Source organism: Polyodon spathula, chromosome 10 (assembly GCF_017654505.1).
Source record: "Polyodon spathula isolate WHYD16114869_AA chromosome 10, ASM1765450v1, whole genome shotgun sequence".
Taxonomy (NCBI): Eukaryota; Metazoa; Chordata; class Actinopteri; order Acipenseriformes; family Polyodontidae; genus Polyodon; species Polyodon spathula.
Genome location: NC_054543.1, coordinates 4,911,127 through 4,934,070, shown reverse-complemented (window position 1 = coordinate 4,934,070; position 22,944 = coordinate 4,911,127). Strand labels below are relative to the sequence as shown.

The 22,944-nt window shown below is 35.9% G+C and overlaps 1 protein-coding gene across 1 annotated transcript in view; it reads left to right on the top strand.

Annotated features, from left to right (window-relative positions):
* The window catches only part of mgmt (O-6-methylguanine-DNA methyltransferase), a 90,367-nt gene extending 70,209 nt beyond the window's left edge, over positions 1-20,158 (top strand). Inside the window, exons 5-6 of the mRNA XM_041261822.1 lie at positions 15,165-15,304; positions 19,363-20,158. Of these exons, the coding sequence (XP_041117756.1) occupies positions 15,165-15,304; positions 19,363-19,497 (275 nt within the window). The 3' untranslated portion in view covers positions 19,498-20,158. The remainder of the gene's footprint in view (positions 1-15,164; positions 15,305-19,362) is intronic.
* The last annotated feature ends 2,786 nt before the right edge of the window (positions 20,159-22,944 follow it).

The following is a 22,944-nucleotide window of genomic DNA, read 5'->3' as shown; positions in this document are numbered from 1 at the left end:
TGATTATCCAGACTTCTCTGCATCTAGTTTCAAAAACAGGAAGGAAACAAAGCCAGATGAAGTAATGTGTGTATTTTATTTTGTGGTATGTTGCTTATTATTTATTATTATTATTATTATTATTATTATTATTATTATTATTATTATTATTATTAGTAATGTACACAATTTGGTGATAGAAATAGAAATAAAATAGGTTTGCCAAAGTATAGCTTTTTTTAATGGAATTTATTTGGTCTCTTCCAGATCCAGGAAACGTTAGATTTATAAGGCTTTATTAAATTTTCAGAATTAATTTAGCCAGATAACTTTTAATACATTATTGGCATATCCTTGACCACAAGATAGACTGCTTGACTGTTGGAACATGAGGAAAACACTATACTGTTTGTAGTTTACTACGTGAAAGAACATTTTGCATATGTCAACGACAGAATCCAAATGTTGACCTGATGATTTTTGTTAGCTATTGCTCTTCGATGTTGTCCTAAGCTACTAGGAAAGTAAAGATGTTGTCACTGCTTAAGCCATTAAACCCTAGCTTAGTTTGTTATATTCTACCCTAGGAAACACATGTTATAAATATACATTGGTAATTGCAGATGTTATGACTAAATAGCAAAAGAAAAATTATATTGACCTCTGTTATAGTGTAAATTGTAGTTATTGGAACCTTCCCTATGGCAATGTGAAAAGGAAATGCTAGTCGTTGTGCTTAATGTGTTATCTTAAAATAAACCGACTGTAAAAATGTAGAAAATGCCCTTGCAATGCAAATTAAATTTTTAGACATAACTTAGATTCTTTAATTTGTACTTGTTCTGCTTACAAATTAACTGCATAGCTTAATCACTGCATAGTTTTTAATCAACTTAATTATTTGGTCATTACTGGATATTTCTTATAACACACAACACACAGATGTCAAAGACCACCAGTAGAGCTTTTGGTGAACATCCTGCATCCATTAGTTAGGAACCATAAAGTTCATGCCACCAGGGACATTCTTAAAGGTGGCTATAATGTTATGCTATCAGTAATGTTCTTGCTGTTATATTTAAACTTACTGTGTGTATAGCAGGTTCTGTAGATAAATCATGTGTGCTAGCACAGTATATTTCTGCTAACAGTTTTAATTTGAAAATCTGAATTTAGGTTAATCTGTTCAGAATTATTGTCGAACAGCAAATGCAACTTGAGAACTTTTGTTGTTCACAAATCACTTGATTTTACAGAAGTGTAGGTGTTGGCTCAGTCATGGGCAGTTATTGATGGCAATCTAGTGAGAGAAGTTTTTACTAATTACAATATAAGGAAACGTAACATGTTATGAATACATTCATATGTAAGTATTATTTAAACTGCACCTCATCAGGGATCACGTATGACCTCCAACATGGAACAGTAGCTGTAATACTCGCTTCCAAAAGATCATTTTAAACCACTTGGTATAAACACCATTCTTATTTAATAAAATAATCGACTTACTGAACTGTCCCTTTTGGTAATAAAGAAGAATTATGAGACTGGTTAATACTTGATCAAGACTAAGTGAGGACCTACTAATATGGAGGATAATCCGTGCCAAAAATAAATACAGAACTCAAAATCAAAATGCATTACATTGATGTGTTTTATTTTTTTCATTTTGGCACAATCTTTTCACTCTAGTATTTCTCATTGAGTGTCAATCATACTGGAAGGGCGGGACTTCCTGGAATGGGAACCAAGTTTGTATACTACTAGCCCCTGTTTCCAGCATTACTAGTCCATCACACAAGTAGTTTGAGTTCAGTTAATTTTTTTTTTTTTTTTTTTTTGCTCAGACCAGTTTAAATTAATAAGTAATAATAATGATCTAAATTAAAAGCTAGCTAGTATTATTAACATTACGATAATTGTTACCTGCATTACAACGCATTATTTCTCACCTCTGCAGCACACAGTAATGGGGTGGGAGGAACAGATCAGAAGCCTGCGTTTCCAATTGGTTCTGGTGTGCTGAAGCCTTTCTCCCCTGGAGCACATGCGCAATAGTGATTTATGAGCTCTTCATGTATAGAAGCAATGCGAGTTTTCAATGAGATCTGGGGTGCTGAACCCAGTGCCGGCAACAGTTATGAAAGTGTATAGCTGTCATGACTACAGTATGATATTCTAAACAATCAAACCACTTTTAAAATAGGTGAAACATGTTTTAGTGTCATAACTACAATATGCTCCTGCAGAAAAGAAAGTAAAATAAAATAAATCCTGGAGATTCGTCATCTATTGTCTTATTAAACCTGGTACCCTGCATTTGTTTTCCCTCTGCACTAAAAGTAATACTTAAGCATAGGGCGATATGGTTATTCATACTGTATTCATATCAAGTGCTAGTTATTTACATAACCTACTACTTCTGTAGGCCTATTTATTTGAATATACAGAAATCAGTAGCCTGGTATCTCTGGTCATATACATCACAGGCTATCGTTTCAGTAATGTAATGCACAGTAGCAATTACGGGAGGATAACTGAAGAACAGTTGAATACAGTACATTGAGTGTAAGTAGTATGCAATGTTTTATGTTATACGTGTATTTGGGAGAGGTGAAATACAGGGATTAAGGTTGGGGGATAAAATAAGAGTTGGTTCTCCGACGCCACATCCCCCTCAAAGTTAACCAGCCGCCACTGCTCAGACAACAACCAGGGGCTTGTTTCTGTATTGTGAGATCGTAAGTTCAAATGTGATAGGTCTTTCAATCAGTTATCACCTGCAATCTGTGAGGGGGCGTTGACTACAATTGTACAGTGCTTGCAAATTGCAACATTAGGCTGTGTACATTCGGTCCAGTGTTTTATAAAAGGAAATTGGAAAACGCAAAAACAACTCGTTTTTTGTTTTAGCTTTGTGAGCAGAGAAATAAAAAATAAAAAAAACACAATGTTGTTTTCTGATTTTATAGAATTAAATACAAACGTAATTTTTGTTTTACAGTCAGGTTTGTGTAGGGTGTTAACGAATGTTATATACATGTCATTCTTTATGTATTTATATTTTGTTGCCAGACCATATGCCCTGCATCCCACAGTGACCCACTAAATATAAATCGATTTGTTTTTATATACAGTAGTTGTAATTTGGTTACCTGAAAGACCTAGGCCTCGTTTGTATATACAATGTCGTACTATATAGCGTTTCTATAGAATGTTGCTCACACATACTTGAATGTACGATCTTGATAGAAACAAGGCCCCACCCCCTCTTTATTGTCCGTGCAAAAAAAATTCTCAAATGAGCTGTGTGATGGATTAGTATTGCTGGAAACGGGTGGAGCTAGTGGTATACAAACTTGGATCCCGTTCCAGGAAGTGTGTTGCGTTGCTATGCAGTTTACAGTCCTTTAACTGTTTTTTGAGGATGTTAATTTGAAGGGTTCCTTCAGCCATCAGTTCTTGATGCTACACTGGCTCTAAACAGCAGACCAGAAAATCGAACTCACCAGTATGATTGACACTCAATGAGAAATACTACAGTGAAAAGATTGTGCCAAAATGAAAAAAACTAAATAAATTAATGTAATGTATTTCTGTTTTTATTTATTTTATTATTTTATTATTTTTTTTAATTTTGATGCAAATTATCCTTTATATACCAAGTCACTGAAGCAATCAGTGACATATTTAATATCATTGAATAGTCTATTGGTCTATAGTCATAATGGTTCAACCTTATGCTGATGGTAAAGATTAAGAATTGCTGAAAAATGTAGGGTGATGCAGTATGCTTTGGCTATCACTGTAAATTACAAACAGACTGGTAAATTATACATTCAGAATATTCAAATGATCTAAGAATTTACATAAAAGGTAGGTACATTAGTTGCATCTATCACAGCTATGTACAGCAAAGTGGTGGTATATATTATACTCCTTTCCTTTGAGCAGGATAAGCATGGCTTCAAGAATTATGCATCTTCTCATCTTCATTAATTATGCATCCTACAATAAAGGACACTGATCTCCTTGTTACTGAGCAGGTGGGGGAGGGAATCATTGAGAGTTCCAATGACAGCATTCTGCTACTCTTAATCACCTTCCTAGAAAGGATTGGATCAAGCACTGGAATTTTTTTCTATGATGTGAGAGGAATCAGGAAAATTAAAGTTTCTAGAGCATCTTTGTAATCAGAGGCACAGTCAAGACTTTGTTGGCCTTTCTTTGCATAGATCCCTCAAGTAAAAAAATATTGTTCTTTCATCTATGGCTGTTTGCCAGACTCAGGCACTGGCCTTCTAAAAATGAGATAAGGAATATAGATCAATGGGGGAGTGGAAACGAACTGTCAGGCTAGCTGTCCAGATACTTTTCCTTTCGCTATTTGGCACCCTCACAGGTCAAGAGGAAGATTTATAACCAGAACTCCTTGTATTTCTGTAGGTATTTCTGAAGGTACACTCGGTACACTCGGCTGAATCTACCTTTTCCATTACTCCCCGCTCCCGGGAAAAATAATCCTCATTTTGATGGTCTTTTCCCGCATGGTGTACCATATAGTACATGAAGGGCTGCAATGCCAGATACCACCGAGTTATTCGGGCATTGCTGTCCTTCATCATGCTTAACCACTTGAGTGGGGCTTGGTCTGTGACAAAATCAAACAAATGCCCCAGCAGGTAGTATCGTAAAGAGTGAGTAGCCCATTTAATGGCCAAACACTCAGTTTTGACTACGGAGTAGTTGTTTTCCCGAGGTAGCATCTTTTTGTTGATGTACAGTATCAGGTGTTCTACTCCAGCTACCTTTTGGGACAAGACAGCACCCAAACCTACATCCGATGTGTCGGTGTGGAGGATGAATCTCTTGGTGAATTCTGGTGAATTCTTGGCAAAGTCTGCTTAATCATATCAAATGCCCCCTGACACTCAGCTGACCACTTAATTAAATTTGGAGCACTCTTTTTGGTGAGGTCAGCTAACAGGTTAACCACTGTGGCATACTCGGGGATAAAGCGGCGGTAATAACCGGCTAAGCCCAGTAGTGACCTCACCTGAGTCCTGGATCGGTGGATTAACCAAAGCCTGGATTTTGGTGACTACGGGTCTCACCCTTCCATTCCCTATTAAAAATCCCAAATATTGAGTTTCTTTTTTGGCAAACGCACATTTCCTCAAGTTAGATGTCAGCCGGGCTGCCCTTAGAGACTGAAGGACGGCTGCAGTCCTAGCAAAATGCTCTCGCCAGGTGGAGCTGTAAATAACCACGTCATCGATATACGCTGCTGCATATTCATGATGTGGGCGTAAAACCTGGTCCATCAGTCTCTGAAAGACAGCAGGCACACCATGTAGCCCAAACGACATGGTTTTAAAGTGAAACAGCCCTTTTGGTGTTGAAAATGCGTTTTTCTCTCTAGAGCTGCGGGTTAAGGGGATCTGCCAGTATCCCTTCATCGGGTCCAGAGTGGAGGTAAACCTCGGTTTTCCCAGTCTATCTAGAAGTTCGTCGACCCGAGGCATGGGGTACGCATCGAACATGGCAATAGCGTTTACCTTTCTGAAATCTACGCAGAAGCGGTTGGTACCATTTTTTTCTTGGCCACTATGACAATAAGACTGCACCACTTGATCCTGGAAGGCTCAATCACCCCAAGCTCGAGCATGTCCCATACTTCTTTGCGAACGCCACTTTGTCGACTTTCTGGGATCCGGTATGGTCTCTCTCGCACGGTGACACCGGTGGAGAGATAATGTCATATTCAGCCAAATTAGTTCTGCTGGGCAAGTCAGAAAAAACATTGCTGAACTCCTCAAAAGCTTACGCAGCTCCCGTTGCTGATCTGGAACTAGTTGTTCCCCCATTGAAATGATTTTTGTGCTAGGAGTCTTTGGACAGGGGCCTAAATCATCCTCTATGTTGCCTGGGGCTATGAACAAGTCCACCCTTGCCTGCCAAGGCTTTAATAAATTGACATGATAAATTTATTAACCCCACATGATCCCTTGGTAAACAATTTTAGCTGCGTCTATAGCTTTAAGCTGCTACCTCGTTTACCTTCTGGGTCAATACGTTCCTGCAACGGAGTCTCGCTTCCATCCAGGCTGACCGACTTCCCGACCTTGGAAACGAACTGTCAGGCCAGCCTGTCCAGATACTTTTCCTTTCGCTATTTAGCACCCTCACAGGTCGAGAGGGAGATTTATAACCAGAACTCCTTGTATTTCTATCACAGGGAGACATGGTTACTTGTTAAGTAATGGGAGTTGCAAATTATAGGCGTGTGGGTAAATTATGAATATCCCTTGTGTATAGCACAGTTTAAGACTCACTGGGTGTTCCACTGGTCAGTAGTAGAGATTTGGGGACACACCATATTTGTTATAAACTACATATAAGCATGGACTGAAACTTGAAAAATATAGGGAAACTATAAGGACTTTCTGAATTTATTTATCTTGCAAACTAACAATTGCATAATTTAAAACATGTCCAAATAATGTCAATAATTGTTGCACAGGTTTGATAAAGGCTTTAAGGGCAATAACATTATTTCATAGCAAAATACACATGTACATAATTGACTACTGAAGATTATACTGCTGAGATGTCTGCTTCAACAAGCTAAAGGCTTCACGTGGAGATAAGCAGGCCAAGATGCAGGATTTCGTCAAACCTTAAAACTCTTTGTAAAGATAAGCTCCATGCATATGTTAATTTGTATCACCAATTTTAATGTTATATATTATCACATTTACTTCCACGCCTTTAAGCTCTTATTTCAGATTTCTGACATTCTACTTCTAATTCAATATATGAAACCAATGTTTGGTTGATGCACTAGATGGCTGCAACCAATTCGTACTGTAGTTGCACGGAAATCTGATCTGCACTTGTCTGTAAATGCTGGTTGAATTGTAACCGTGGGTGTAATGAAGCACACAATCATTAAATAGGCTTGTGATGATGGATAAAGGAGTGTCTGTCTGTGGATCCAGAGGTTACCAGTTAATCAATATCAGGTTAATCTGTTTCTATTTTTTATAGAATATAATGATCTGAAACATCTTCAGAGCATATCGAAGGTGCATGCACGTCTTAAGACTCCTGAAGTCCAGTTCAACCAATATTCCAACAATTGACACTGCTGGTCTCCGGCAAAACAGTGTCTTGACCTTTCACGCAATGTTTAAACTTTCCATTAACTATAGAAGATCACTGCTGGTTTTGTCACATAAAAGAGTATATAGGAATACAATGATTTGCTGTTACACAAGGCCTTGAAGATGTACAGTCATAGTAGGTTAGTGTACAATAAATCTGCAAAAATGGAACCCAAGCAAGGAGCTTCTACCAGAAGTCATTTAACAGTGTTGCTTGCTGTGAGTGTTTGCTTACCTGGATATATGGCAGTAAAATATAAATAAACGATTATCAATTATATCAATTCCTTATATATCCATTAATCCCCATACAATGTACAACATTAAAACTGTTTATAATAGCATGATGGCATTAATATCCTTTGCAGTGGTCATAACCTGTAGATAATCAGTGTTTAAAGAAACAGCTCTGCCACTGACTCATTGTTTGACCCTGAGCAAGTCACTTAACCTCCTTGTGCTCCGTCTTTCGGGTGAGACGTTCTTGTAAGTGACTCTGCAGCTGATGCATAGTTCGCACACCCTAGTCTTGTATCTTGTAAAGCGCTTTGTGATGGTGGTTCACTATGAAAGGTGCTATATAAAAAATAAAAATTAAAGATTAAAATTGTCCTTAGGATGCTTAATTGGTATTAAAGGTACTGTTGGCTCTTTTTAAAGTAGGAGTGGTCAGAATATCTGTATATCGTTCTCTCAAGTTTTTTTTCTTCAAAACCTTGCTGATTTCAAAACTCCTTCCGCCCTGACTCCTTCTATGCTGGTGTTGTTTTTGTCGGTTACAAATACAGTACACTCCTAATAAATGATACGCTTAGCAGGCAGTCTCATGTGCATAATAGATCCTTCAGTACTATTTTACTTTGAAATAAGGATACATTCCATCGTAACTTGACTTGGTTTTGGTCCATTTTGAATCTGAAGTCAGAAACAAAACTAAAAATCTGAAGAGGATCGAGTTGGGGTGAGCACAGTTTTTTTTTTTCTGTGCTAAAGATTAAAAAAGAAAGTAAAATAAACAAAAAAATCCTCAAACATTCCTTCCTTCCCCCATGCACCAGGAACAAACATCCATTGTATTATTGTTATTATTGTTGTTGTTATTATTATTTATTATTATTATTATTATTATTATTTTGTCCTAGCTGAATTACTAACTTTTGAGATCATTTGTCAAGTCGTGTACAATATGTTTTGCATGAAGAAATGAGAGATCACTGACCTGGTTTCTGCGGAGGCAGCTATTATGAATTATGATGCCCTGCTGGTGTTCTGCAAGAATTTGATGCGTTGGAACCAAGGATACTGAGGGGGGAACACAAACCTCAAACGTTTACATGAACTTTTTAGAACAGTAAAAATACTATTTCTATAAATCATTCTGAGTTTCTCAAAATATTTTAAAAACACATTTATCAAAAACAGCTGCTGTCTGGGAAGCTGCAGGGTGCGCCTACAAGTACAGCTCAGTGTGAATTTCCTGTGAATGCCTTCAGACACAAAGTGAGGTGTTACTGGAACCTTCCAAAGGCATTGTTACTGAGCAGACTAGAAGGATTCTAAATGTCTCAGATCATGTAGAAAGCATGCATTAAGTACATCTGAATGAGTGCAAAAGTGAGTCCATTATTGCTATTCCATGAAAAGCTAAATCCCTTTATTGACCAATGCATTTCATTTTAAACTTGAAGCAAAAAAAAGTGATGCATTGAGTACCTAGGACACAACCATTTAAAAAAAAAACTTTTTACAGCGTTTGCACAATTTGCAATTTAAACCAGTTCTTTTCTTGTAGCGCTAAGTATGTGAAAATGTTATGTAGTGTTTTCTCCAGGATTGAAAAAAAAGGAAAGGGTTTGGGTTTGGTTTGGTTAAAATTAAAATGACACATTTTCTTCTATGCCGGGGCATTAGAGAAGGCAGATTTTTTAAAATACATTTTCTTGTGATCAACAGCACAAACAGTGCTATCTCTTCCCTATCACTTTTCTAGATAAAGTGTCATTTTCCTGTTTTTAATTGACAACATGTTTTTACTTCAGTTAATTCTGTATGCATTATTTTATGAATGTGTATTTTTTTCCAAGTTACTTCAGTTGTAAATTCTTCCATTGCTGCGGCATCTACTGGAGATTTGTGTTTGTGATATTCAGTTTGATTGTCCCCAGTAACTAACCAGAAAGACAGTACAGCACATATACATTATTCTCAGGCTATTGTATGTTGTATAGTAGGTCCACATTATACAAGAGATGTAGCACAAGCACATTTTACACAAGTTGCATGTTTATTTTCAAGACAGTTTAATAAATGAAAAGAAATACAGGTACAAGGATGTCCTTATTCAAAATCAATCAGGGCTTTTCTATCCTCTGTGAAGCTTGTTCTGGTTGTGCACAGTTCTGCACGCATATCGCTGTTTGATTTTTGCACTGTTACAAAATGTGAGCCGGAGATTCGTGGCCAGAAAGAGTCAAGAGTGCCGGAACACCTTAAAACTCCTTCTGATTCCACCATGTAAAGTGAGTGATTGTTACAGAGTTCTGTGTTCTGTCTATGTGACCAAAATAATCATTCGAAATCTAAACATGCACTATATGAAGTTAATCAATTTTCATTTAAATTGTATTTGGCTTGTACACGTAATTGTAAGCATCTGCATGTCAGTTTCTGGTTCCACGTCATGTGATTATGTGTGCGTGTAATAGTTGATAATAAGAACATAAGAAAGTTTACAAACGAGAGGAGGCCATTCGGCCCATCTTGCTCATTTGGTTGTTAGTAGCTTATTGATCCCAAAATCTCATCAAGCAGCTTCTTGAAGGATCCCAGGGTGTCAGCTTCAACAACATTACTGGGGAGTTGATTCCAGACCCTCATAATTCTCTGTGTAAAAAAGTGCCTCCTATTTTCTGTTCTGAATGCCCCTTTGTCTAACCTCCATTTGTGACCCCTGGTCCTTGTTTCTTTTTTCAGGCTGAAAAAGTCCCTTGGGTCGACACTGTCAATACCTTTTAGAATTTTGAATGCTTGAATTAGGTCGCCACGTAGTCTTCTTTGTTCAAGACTGAACAGATTCAATTCTTTTAGCCTGTCTGCATATGACATGCCTTTTAAGCCCGGAATAATTCTGGTCGCTCTTCTTTGCACTCTTTCTAGAGCAGCAATATCTTTTTTATAGCGAGGTGACCAGAACTGCACACAATATTCAAGATGAGGTCTTACTAGTGCATTGTACAGTTTTAACATTACTTCTCTTGATTTAAATTCAACACTTTTCACAATGTATCCGAGCATCTTGTTAGCCTTTTTTATAGCTTCCCCACATTGTCTAGATGAAGACATTTCTGAGTCAACAAAAACTCCTAGGTCTTTTTCATAGATTCCTTCTCCAATTTCAGTATCTCCCATATGATATTTATAATGTACATTTTTATTTCCTGCGTGCAGTACCTTACACTTTTCTCTATTAAATGTCATTTGCCATGTGTCTGCCCGGTGTCTGAAGTCGACATGAGCAGCATCACCTCAGCTGTCAATACACTTCTGCATGTCATTTTAGTTTCACCCCTTAAATCCATGTACTAATTTGACTAATATCAATATTAATCGCAAGACGAAACATATTCCATACAGTGTAGAGCACGTGATCTGGGATTTGGTTCTTGGGGCCAGAGAGGAAGTTTTAAGTTTTATATAGAATTGACCCCTTGATGTTAGACATCTATATTTAAAGGATAAAACCATAAACACACCAGTTAGTTGGTCCTTGTGCTTTGTGGCAGATATCCTAGAACATAGCCCAGTACTGTTTCTTCACTATGGCAAGCAATTTCCCCCACCTTCAGGCATCCCTTGACAAAAAGGCAGTTTGCATGTAGGCCTATACATGAACTCACCTTGACGCTACAGTGTTTATTGAGTACAGAAGGCGGTAGTCAGTAAATCACATTATTCAAAGTTAAAGAATAATCCTGGAATTAATCTAGTGTAATAGGCAATAAAATAGGTGTTTATTAATGAGAGAAAGTAATGCTGTGTGGGAACTGGGAGGACAAATCTGAGATGTTTCCATCCCAGTGTTATCCTGTAAATGTGCTTCACTGTCTCCTTCATTTCCCTTACATTCATCATCCACTGCTCATGATTAATAGGCTACCGAAACAGCTAAATAGCACCTACTGCTACTTTTTACCTGAGCTGCAGCTTTATTTAAATAGGTGAGAAACCAAAGACAGCTGCGCAGTTTGAGCTAGATTCCATCACTCAAAATTTCAGTCACAATTTCTTCAGAATTCTTTGGCTGCCCCCAGGCAAGACTCAGTGTTGATGCTGAGATTAATCCCAAAAGAGCCCCTTATTTCTCAGCAGAGAAATTAAAGCTTGCCAGTTTTCCTTTCACCTGTCCTTCTGACAGCTCTGTCAGTGATGATGTGCCTTCTACATGGCATAATCCTCGTCCTATGGTAAAGAATAATTTATTAAGAAATTAAGGGGCTTAGCTCCTCTCCGTCAGGTTGGTCTTCAGAAAGTTGGCTGATAGCTCTGACAGTATTATTATCAATGAAAAATTATTTAACAGTACCTTGGGGCTTTTTTTAGACAAAGCCTAATAAGTCACATGGGTAGATATCAATCAAATGTATCACCTTTAGATTTTATAAATATTCCCTGAAGTTAAAGCAAATTACATTGATTATATGGCTCCCCTACATGTAGTTCAGAGTGACTGTGGGGCATGGGTCTAGTTTAGGGAGAAGTGTATATTTTTAGAAGCAGGGAAGCAGCGTGACATGTTTGCTAATAAAGCTGACACAGTTTCTCTTCTTCCTTTTTTGAATCTTAGGAAGGCCAGTGGTACATGATTATATGTTGTCATATAGACTACTTGTCACCACCGTGTGGTATTGTTGACAGTGTTGATTTGGATTGGTGGGAACTCATTGATGACATTTTTAATGGCTATTAATATATTTAGAAGAAAGTAGCTTTCAAAGTAGCTCACTAGGTACATAACTTATCCATCCATCCATTATCAGTAACTGCTTAATCCTTTACAGGGTCGCGGTGAGCCTAACCCAGCATACACAAGGCAGGACTACACCCTAGATGGAACGCCAGTCCATCGCAGGGCACCACACACACACACACACACACACACTCCAAGGGTAATTTAGAGGGAGGAAACCGGAGTAAATGGAGAAAATCCACGCGAACACGAGGAGAGCATACAAACTCCACACAGACAGACCCCCTAGGCCAGATTCAAACCCAGGATCCTGGTGGTGTGAGGCAGCAGTGCTAATCACTACGCCACCGTGTCGCCCCTACATAACTTATACTAGAACCAATTCAAAGCCATTTTGCTTTTCAAACATAATTAGGATGTTATGTTAAATATTGGTTTCTCTGTAGTTATCAAGACTGCAGGTTGTAATCGGAATAATGTTCAGGATGAAGCTCTTGAAGGGATTGGAGGCTGGCAGTTACTTGTATTTATCTCTGTACGGTTATTCAATTTAGGTGTATCAATAATGTCTGGTTTACGGTTTGATTATTGGCATGAATATGCAAAGCAGAGCTTGTACAAATCAGATCGATAATTAATTACCTTAATATTTGCCCTTTTAACCTCTTTTACTAAGTGACGATCAGACTGGAATGATTAGATGCTTTTAATCTGAAAGTCGTCAAAGGTTGAAGTGAAATAAATCGGCTGAACAAAAGTAATTGACTAGATACTAACAGATTGGGACTATCTCTGCAATGTGAGCTCTGAAAGGTTCTGAGAATGGTTTGGGGGAATTGGAAAACTGCATCTTGGATGCTTCATATGGTGTGTCTGTAGAGGATGTTAAAGGATGAGTGTCTAACTGCTACTGTATTGTGCTTCCTAAATGTGGATTTCTGACGTGATAGTTAAGGAATAAAAATGTAGTTTTCTGCTTCATTTGTATGCACGATTACACGATACACCTATCCATCTCCATGAATACAGGGCCCTTTATCTGTCTATCAATGTACAGTATCTAGCATATTTCACAATCAGTATCTGTAAAACAACTTTTTCAAAAAGGGTAAAAATTCCTGGAACTTCTATAACATGGATATCCAACAGTAACCATTTAAAGCAATATGTCATACTAATTCCATGACTGTCATAAGCCATGTCTGTGATAAATGTATTATTTATGGTGAAACTAAAATATAATGACTAATTTTACTGTAAAACATTACACACAGGACCTAATCCAGATTTTCCAAAAGGCTGTTCTCTGGTTTCTATGTGTATAATTGTAATAGAGCACATTAGGTTTCACAGTAGATAGGTAAACTGTCATTTGGATATCACTTGACCCTACAACAATATTGCCTCACTCACAAGTGATGTTTTTGGAACCTATCCAGTGTTTTAGAGAGCTGCACCATGCCCCAGTTATGTCTGTACAGTCTGCTCATTTTATTCCTGCAGGTTTGGTATGATTCCAAGCCTGCCTACCCCTAGTTGGTCTAAAAACTGAAAAGAAATCTGGACCCAGTCCCTGGCACCAAAGTCTTACTTCACCGTGGTGGTACACAGTGTAGTACCAGGGCACCAGCCCAAAACCCCTGTGGTGCTCCAATTTAACACTAATCCACTTCTCTTAAGATTGAAAAAATATTAATAAGAAAAAAATTGGATTTCGAATAAATCCCCTTTTAAGTAATCATGGTAAACAAAATCTGTTTGCCTAAAGAAACCCTCCTAGCGGTCGGCCGGGAACACGACTGCATGCGCTAATGAACCCAAAGCTGTTAATGTGGTTTCTTCAGTTAAATTGATTCATGAATTTTGAAGAGAACATTATCTAATGAATTTACTCTGAATAGAAAGCAATTAAAAGGACAAATCAGTCTGATTAACCCCAAAGTCACCCAACTGCCACAATTGGTGTACAGTTTTAAATGATTTTTATAAAAACTAGAACAGATTTGCTGTCTTTTTGCCCTCTACTAATCCATATAAATTAATGAACAAAAAGTTAATTTCTGTGATGACCCTATTCTAATATAACCTGGATTATGCTGCTTTGTAATATGGTTTATGTCATAATATTAAAGACAAATCTGATTTTTCAATCATTTGATTATCGTTCTTTACAGCCATGGAAGCAGTTCAGGTTTTAGTTAACCTGGATGTTTTTTTTTTTTTTTTTGAGGGGTGGGGGAGCAACTTTGTTTATGTATACAAAAGTATGTACAGATCTTTAAACTGTTGAAATTTATTCACACCTTTATTTAAAATTTATTGACTGAGCTCCAAAATGACTGGATATAAAAATTTATATATATATATATCATATATATATATATATATATATTCTATATATATATATACTATATATATATACATTATATATATATATATGTGTGTGTGTGTGTGTGGGTGTGTGTGTGTGTGTGTGTATATATAATATATATATATATATATATATATATATATATATATATATATATATATATATATATATATATATATATTTCTTTCTCACAATATGGAAGTATAATATGTGTTAATGTTGTTTAAAGATGTTTCCCTGATAAAAGTGCTACACTAAACTTGAGAAAGTGTCAAAAGCAAGAATCTGGAAATATTAAACTCAGGCTTGACAAACTGTCTACATAAACTGTAATTCATTTTAGATAAATAACCTCCTTTGTTCTGAAGGAAAATGATGCTTGGCCTGGAATCCATTTGACATAATACTGAATATGATGCTGTTTGTTTTTGTTTTGATTATAAGTAGGAAAAAACAGGAACAAAGTGTGTTTCGCATAAAACCTTTCCTCCTCTGTAATCAGTCTTTGAGAATTCTCAAGTGATTTCTTTAAATTCACTGTACATTTAAGGCATCAGTGAATGAGTAGAGTATTAAAGTTTCAGTATTCCTGCCCATTAAGATCAAAGTAGTCAGGCTGTGTATTAAGCAGTGCCATGTTGTTGTGTTACATTTTAACTTCTCATTCTGTTCATTTTTGCAGCTACATTCACCAGCCGAGTGTTACAGACCCTGCTGAGGGATGTGAAATTTGGAGAAACAGTCTCTTACAAGCACTTAGCAGAAATGGCAGGCAATTCAAAAGCAGTGCGGGCTGTGGGAGGAGCGATGAGAAAGAATCCTGTAAGTTGAAGACAGAATCTGAAATACATCTGCACTCTAGATGGAACACACGTTGTATTATTAAACCAATTTAAACTGCACTCTACAGCAAGTGGGCATGTTCTGCCATCACCAACTTTAAATAAAAGTATTTATTATTTATTTTTCAATTTAGCATTCACTTCTGTTTTCACCCCAATTTGAAATACCCAATATGTCACCCTCATCACTCTAACCCACGTGCTGACCCAAAAGGACGAATGTTCTCTGGGGTTGCTGTGGCGATGTAAACCTGATTCAGCTAATTTTCCTTCCCTGTGTGGGACAGTAAAAGCCAATGCAGCCAGAAGCGCCAACTTGGTGCGACTGGGTATTAAATCAGCAAACCCCTGATGGCATGACTCGCCCTGCACACCATGCAGCAGTGTCTTAACTACGTGAGCCTCTAGATACTGTTCATTACTAACGTTCAAAGCACATTGGTTACAATAATCTTATGTTGGCCGAGGTAATATTTCATGTATGAACAGTAGTTCTAAGTTATACACACACACACATAAAAAAATACTGACACTCATTCATGTACATAAGGTACCCCTACATTGTAAGAAAATGGACTCTGAAAAGCACTTTCAGTATGCAGCCATAAAAACAACTGGGTTAACCATCTTTATTTATTGATTAGGTAATTAATAAGATGGATTTTATGTAATTAAATTATTGGATGCCAGATTACAACTGTTGAATTTGAGATTGTTTTATACCCATTGTAAATCTTTATTCCTTGCCTGCAATCATTTAGTATGGCTTCCAACAGTTTTTTGGTGCTGTTTTTATTGTATATTATTTATTGTACCACAGACACTGGGCTAGGTTGAAAAGCTATAGTGATCCTGTTTAGCAAATCATAGTAACATATCAAAAAAAAATAAAAAATAAATTCAGTTCTTATTTTTCCAGTAAATGGAAACAACTGTACCAAATCAATTTTCCTGTCGAAACTGTCAATTAAGGGGTGGTTGGGTGGTTCTAAATTCCTGTAGTACACATCCTACAAGTTTCTCTTTGTAGTTTGCTAGGCTCACATAATTCATACAATGATGACCTTCAGCTTATGAGAAGGTAAGAGTAGGTGTCGGCAGCAGCTGAGAGATGCACTGTTGTTTCTGCAAATTATACCAAGGACACTGTTGGGGCAACTCACCTTTTGCAAGAAAAAACTTCAAATTCTTTTCTGTGGTTCAGATTGATTGTGAGGTCTGTGGTTCTCAAAGGGCACCGGTGGAGTTCAATTAACAAGCTCATTAGAATAGAACACGAGGACTGTAAAGCTACCATAAAGGCTCCTGGGAGTTGGTGTATGTTGTTGGACTGATTAGTTCAAGGTCATCTTAAATGACTATTCTGAGACTTAAGTGAGATGTCGCTGGTTGTCTATGAACAAATGTTAGGACAATGCCCTATATATACAGTATAAAAATCCCTTGTTAGTCTGTATGTAAAGGGGTCAAGCTATATTAATACATAAAAAGGGCAAGGTAGACACACATACACAAGAAATGAAGTCTGGAATTACTTATCTGGTTCCACTTAGAGTATTACAATTTTAGACAAACAGACGTTAGTATGTTTTGAAAAGGCCTGTAATAAGTTTCAAGGAGAAAACTTTTATACTCACTTGCATTCAGGAAAATATTATGTAAATGTGCCTGTTGTAGATATTCATGATGCTTGTGATTGTTTCTCATGGGATTAAGTTTTTGACAGGTTTGGTGAATTTGTCAAAGTAGTTTATCTGTCGAACAGGATGGTCAGTTTTTTGTTGCATCAAACCTAAACCACTTAGCAGTCTTGACACCACAGTTAAACACTGCTCTGCTCTGTCCACAGACAGGATTTACTAAATGCAGTTCAAAGACAATCAATACATTGTACAGAGAGTTTTCCACCTTTGTTTAAAAAAAACAAAACAAAACAAAAAAAAATAAACACGTTATCAGGTGTTTATTCACAGATTGCCGTGAGCATTAATGACCTGCTGAGTCTTGTGTTGCCAGTCATCTAGATGGCTGTTGATAAAGATTTAGCATCATGTTCTAAGTGTAAGGCCTGTCAGTCGTGCTGAACCATTTGACCAGAAGAAAAAACGCACAGGGAGTTATTGATTACAGCTTCTCAGTGTCACTCGTTCGCCAGGATTTAGGTATTGATGAGGCCGCAAGTGAAAACAACCTCTTTCCCTTGTGGGCCTCTGGAAGAACAAAATGCAAAATCTGAGAAAATATTCAGCTGGTACCAGAATCGGAGGGATTCCATTATTGATTGAAATGCTCCTTCATGTTATGTTTGTCGGAGACAAATCTATGGTTTTGGAAGTTTTATAGCATTTGAAATAGGGCTGTGTAAATGATGGATTTGTGTATTGGATGAATTAGATTTCACATAATGTGCATTTCAATGCAGCTGTTATGCAGCAAACTTCTTGGATATAGAAGTATAGTTTTATATTATGTAAGCTGTTGTTGCAGTGCCTGTCCCGCGTTCTTTTTAATATGTTCTGCTAGGATACGAAAACCTTCTTTATTATTATTATTATTATTATTATTATTATTATTATTATTATTATTATTATTATTATTATTATTATTATTCTTTTAACAGCTTTGAAGAAAAGGCTACATTAATTGCATAGTATTAAAAGTATTTTAAAAAAAATTGGCCATTTCTGTGCCCTCCCAAGATCAGGAGATAAAATAGTTATTTAACCAGTGTTTTCTCAGACATGTAGAAAGACATTATCAATGTTTTTAATTTTTTGTAACTCTTCAAATGTCTATGAAAATAGCATATTAGCATATGGGCCTCCCATACATATGCCCCTATTTGCAAAATAAAAAGAAACCATATAATTATGTGATTGTTTTCAGTTTGTTTCACAGGGCAGTCCTGGTTGCCAAGGATTTTGAAATTGAACTGGATAATATAGTTATATTACATATATAAAACGATATATGAATATACCTATATATATATTATAGATATATATATATATATATATATATATATATATATATATATATATATATATATATATATAATATATATATGTATATTATATATATATATAGAAACATAGAAAATTACAGCAAAACATTTAAATATATTCCAACATGCATTAACTAAAAATTGGCGAACATTAGAATATAAAATAGACAAAAGTAGTTTTTTTTTTAATGTGTAAATATACAGTAAATTATGTTAAAATGGCTGGTGTTAATTCCATTTTTTTTTTTTTTTTTTTTTTTTTCCAGAACTATACATATCACACTCCCTGAACCAGACTGCTTCATATATAGACATAAATTGTGGAAGTGCAATAGTAATGTGTCAGTCTGACCCTGGAGGTGTGATATACTGTATACACTACCCCTGAACAATTACAGAGACTCCATGTAGAGCAGTGTATTTAGCTACACAATTATATATCACAGCTAAATATTTACAGTCACAATCTGAAACATTGTTTTATTCACATTTCACAAATAAAAAGGCAATTTGTCAGTGTTAAGATGACAAATAGTGTTGCCACCCCCCATTTTGTTGTTGCAGTATCTCTGGTCTTCACTGTTTTTCAGAAATTATTTTATCTTAATATTTTATTACCAGTGTTATATTATATTTAATTCAATGCTCTATTTTTCATTGGCCTTTTAATGCATCAGCTTACCCCCTATTAATTCTGTAGCCTATCTGGTGATCTTTTTATCATTATTATTATTATTTCATTAACCCAAAATAAAGAGTATTATGACCTGCTGTAAAGTCAAAAAAGCTAATCTAGGAAGTATTTTACAATTCATTTCTTAATATTTACCATTTATTACAAATGTATTATAAAAAATCTGTTCTCATATCAAAAAGTATCAACTTATAAGACTAAAGTGCTGTAAGAAAGACTACATATTTTTCTTTTTTCTATTCTATGAATAAATGTGTAATAACCATTTCAAAAATGTGACATACTTAGCATTAATCGATGAAACTGCTTTTTTATCTGTCATGTTTTTGTTGTTTTTTAGTTGCCTCTTATCGTTCCTTGCCACAGAGTGATCTGTAACAATGGAAACATTGGTAACTATATTGGAGGGAAAGGGAATCATCTGAAACAATGGCTCCTGACACATGAGAAGCTCTTGCAAGGAAAAAAAAACTGAAGCATCTTTATGCAGCTAACCCTCACAGCTGTAGCTCAGTTGAACATATTACTAAACATACTTGAAATATAACAAGTTTCTGAACATGCTTCCGCATTCAGGAAACCTGTAAATATTTGAGTGACATAAAAAACATAATACAACGTCAGAAGTGAAATATGTGGTGGCACTACTATATTAAAAAAAGCCAGCTATATCCTGAGGGACAGCGCTTATATGCCCTTTCTTGTTTTTACATTTTACAGTAGAATGAGTGCAGCAGACTGAGCCTGTTGTGTGCATTTTGTTCCTGTCTCCATCCCTGTTTTGTTCTATTTTTAATGCCCAAGAAGGCAAGGATAAGGGAGGGAGGGGGGAGAGAGGAGGGGCATGGCAAATATTAAACACAACTACCCCTTTAAGGAAGCATCTGGTTTGCAGAGAGGACAGCCGGCAATCTGGGGCTTTGCACGTTACTGGGAGCAAAATGAAATTGAAAAGCTTCAGCAACACCCCCCCCCCCCCTTTTTTTTTGATTCCTGTCTTGCTTTTTTATTTGCCCAGATTGTAAAGCTGTACCTCAGCCAAAACTGTGCCCAAGGTTCTACCATGTTCTTTGAAGTTCCAACTGATGAAATGTTGTTTTACATGTCTGAACATGTGCTAATGGATCCACTAACAAAGATACAAATAAATTTTTACTGACACGACTGCTGAGATTTGTATTGTGTATATATATAATATATATCAAAATATATATATATATATATATATATATATATATATATATATATATATATATATATATATTTCAAGTGATTTCAGAGATTTTTTATTTTTTTTTCCCACCCAACGTGAAATGTAAAAAAGAATGGCATGTTTCGGTGGAATTATTTGTATCAAGAACGATTCTGTGTGAACTAAGTTATTTATGTCTTGTATTCTTCACTGCCATGTTTTTATTTTATTTTGAGTTATGCTGTACTTGCTTGAAGAAAAAGATTTACATTTCTTAGTAACTTGAATCGTTAAACTCAAATGCCTTAAACATTAAACATGTTTATTGTAAATCAAAATTTAAAAAAATGAAAAATAAACATTTCAATCAAACATGTTCTATATTTTCTGTTGTATCACATATAATTAATATAAAATATTGAGAATGCTGTGTGTATGTAAAAGCACTTTGTATTTACTGAGTATAATCCCATTTCTGGCCAACAATTTCAGTATTTGCCTTTTTATGTTCTGTATCTTTTCCAATAGAGGGCAGTACAGTTTAATGGAATTACAAGCATTCATTTCTATAGTAAATAACGAAAGTATGTCTAGCTTTGTCATAATTGTATGAATTTGTAGGTATGCTAGATGTGATGTGATATGTGTGTTTAAAGGTAGCCTGTCTTTTGACATGTTCTCTGGTTTACACAGACCCACTTCCTATTGTAGATAGAGTAAGTTGCTGCAGCCAGACAGGTAGATGAAGAATGGCCCTCCTTCACCCACTGATTTCTGGGAATGCTAATGATGCCCAGGCTGCAGATTGGAGTGTGCACTAATGAAGGGTGCTGTGACACGAGAACCTCTAGGGGTTCTATTTAAAAAGAGAGGCGAATCCACACTGCACTGCTAGCATCCCCTGTCCAGCATTATTGCTGATTTCATTGTGTGATGCTTTACTTTTTTACATTATTTGACAAGATGAACCTCGATGATGAAATACTTAATAGTTGCTCAGTTGCGGGGAAGGTGAGTAGGTTGTGGGTTCTTAACAAAATATAAAAGTAGATACATACAGTATTATGCTCTCTGTGAAAACTATATTTGCTGGGTTGATCTGTATTCTTAAACAATAGCAAACCAAAATTACAGTTTATAGTTAATTTTTATCTATTTTTTTGATATAAACATTATCTATATATAATCCTATATATATCATATATATATATATATCATTAATTTTATCCTACAAAAACAATATAAGATTATAATTATATATATATATATATATATATATATATATATATATATATCTGTGAGCAATTAGTTGTCATTGGGCTGATTTACTAATTACATTATTACAATGCTACTGGGATGCTACATGGGTTGCCATACTTAGTGATGTCTTTCATCCAAAGCACACAATCACCCACATATATGCTCAAGTCGTGCAGTTTGCCTCCTTGCGTTATGTGTCGTTAAACTCAAAGGCATTTATGAGACTGACTACATAAATTATTACAGACACAGATTAACTCCCCTTCTCAAAGGCACCAATAATAGGAAACCCTGAAGAAGACCACCTTTCTATTCTAAAACTTTTAAATCAACCACAGAAAAAAATAAATAAAAACAATTCCAATCAAAGCTTTTGGGATCACTTGCCTGCAAGAGTTCAACTGAGCGCAATTGCTTAATCGAACCCTGGTTTTAGCCCATCATAACCAACTATTACCAGTACAGCTACTATGAAGCGCTCTTCCCCAACCTCCCTCCATAGGGCATGCGCCTTTGCCATGTAAAACCAGATAAAGTGTTATGCCCAAAATACTAAAAGAATATGATTTACAAAGATAGTCGTGTCCTTTAGGCACCAAAGTGGGTTTCACTGACCTATCTGATTTCTCCCCTCAGCCTCGCTCGCTTTGAACTGCTGACATTGAGACACTGTGCAGCCAGGCACGACAGCTGGCTGTGCAGCATCTAATACCAACACATGCTGTTTTAGCCCATTTCCAGAGAGAAAGATAATGAAAGATTCAAAACAATATTTATTTTGGCGGGACTACCTTTATAATGAAATGGATGCCCTTGACCATGGACATAACTGGATGTTGAAATAAGAAAAATAAAATTGCTGAAAAGGCTGGGGTTTTTTTTGTCTGTGCTTCAAAAGTATTTGTGCTGCTTTTTTCTGTAATAGAAGTGTCCGCAGTTTTTTTTTTTTTTTTTACACAAAGATATCCTTACTCATATGATGGTAATTAGACTCTTTCTCTTAAAATCTGAATTGAAATAGGGCAGGTGCGTTTCTTATGGCTAACTCTACAACCTTCATGAATTCTTTTTTTTTTTCTTCTGCTGAATAAAATATAACTGGTCATGTCCCGGTAATAAATAATATATTTCTGATTATAGATGTAGTTACTTTGAAAATACAGCAAAATCCACATCTATGAATTTCTTTGTGTGTGTTTTTTTTTTTTTTTTTCATTTAAAGAATATATTTTTTCAAGTTATAGGTGTTGTGGACCCCATACAAACATGTGAATTATTTATTTTAAACTACTGGCTGCAGACATGGCTTTTAAATAGTACTTGGCAATCAATCCAGCAATTCAATAAAGGTTACTTAGTTTCAGAACTTGAAATATTCCGCTGTTTCCAAAAATATTATTTTGATCTTCTAATATTTATCTCATTAGGGTATATGAGCTTTTCATTGTGTTTTTATTCTTCATTTGTGAA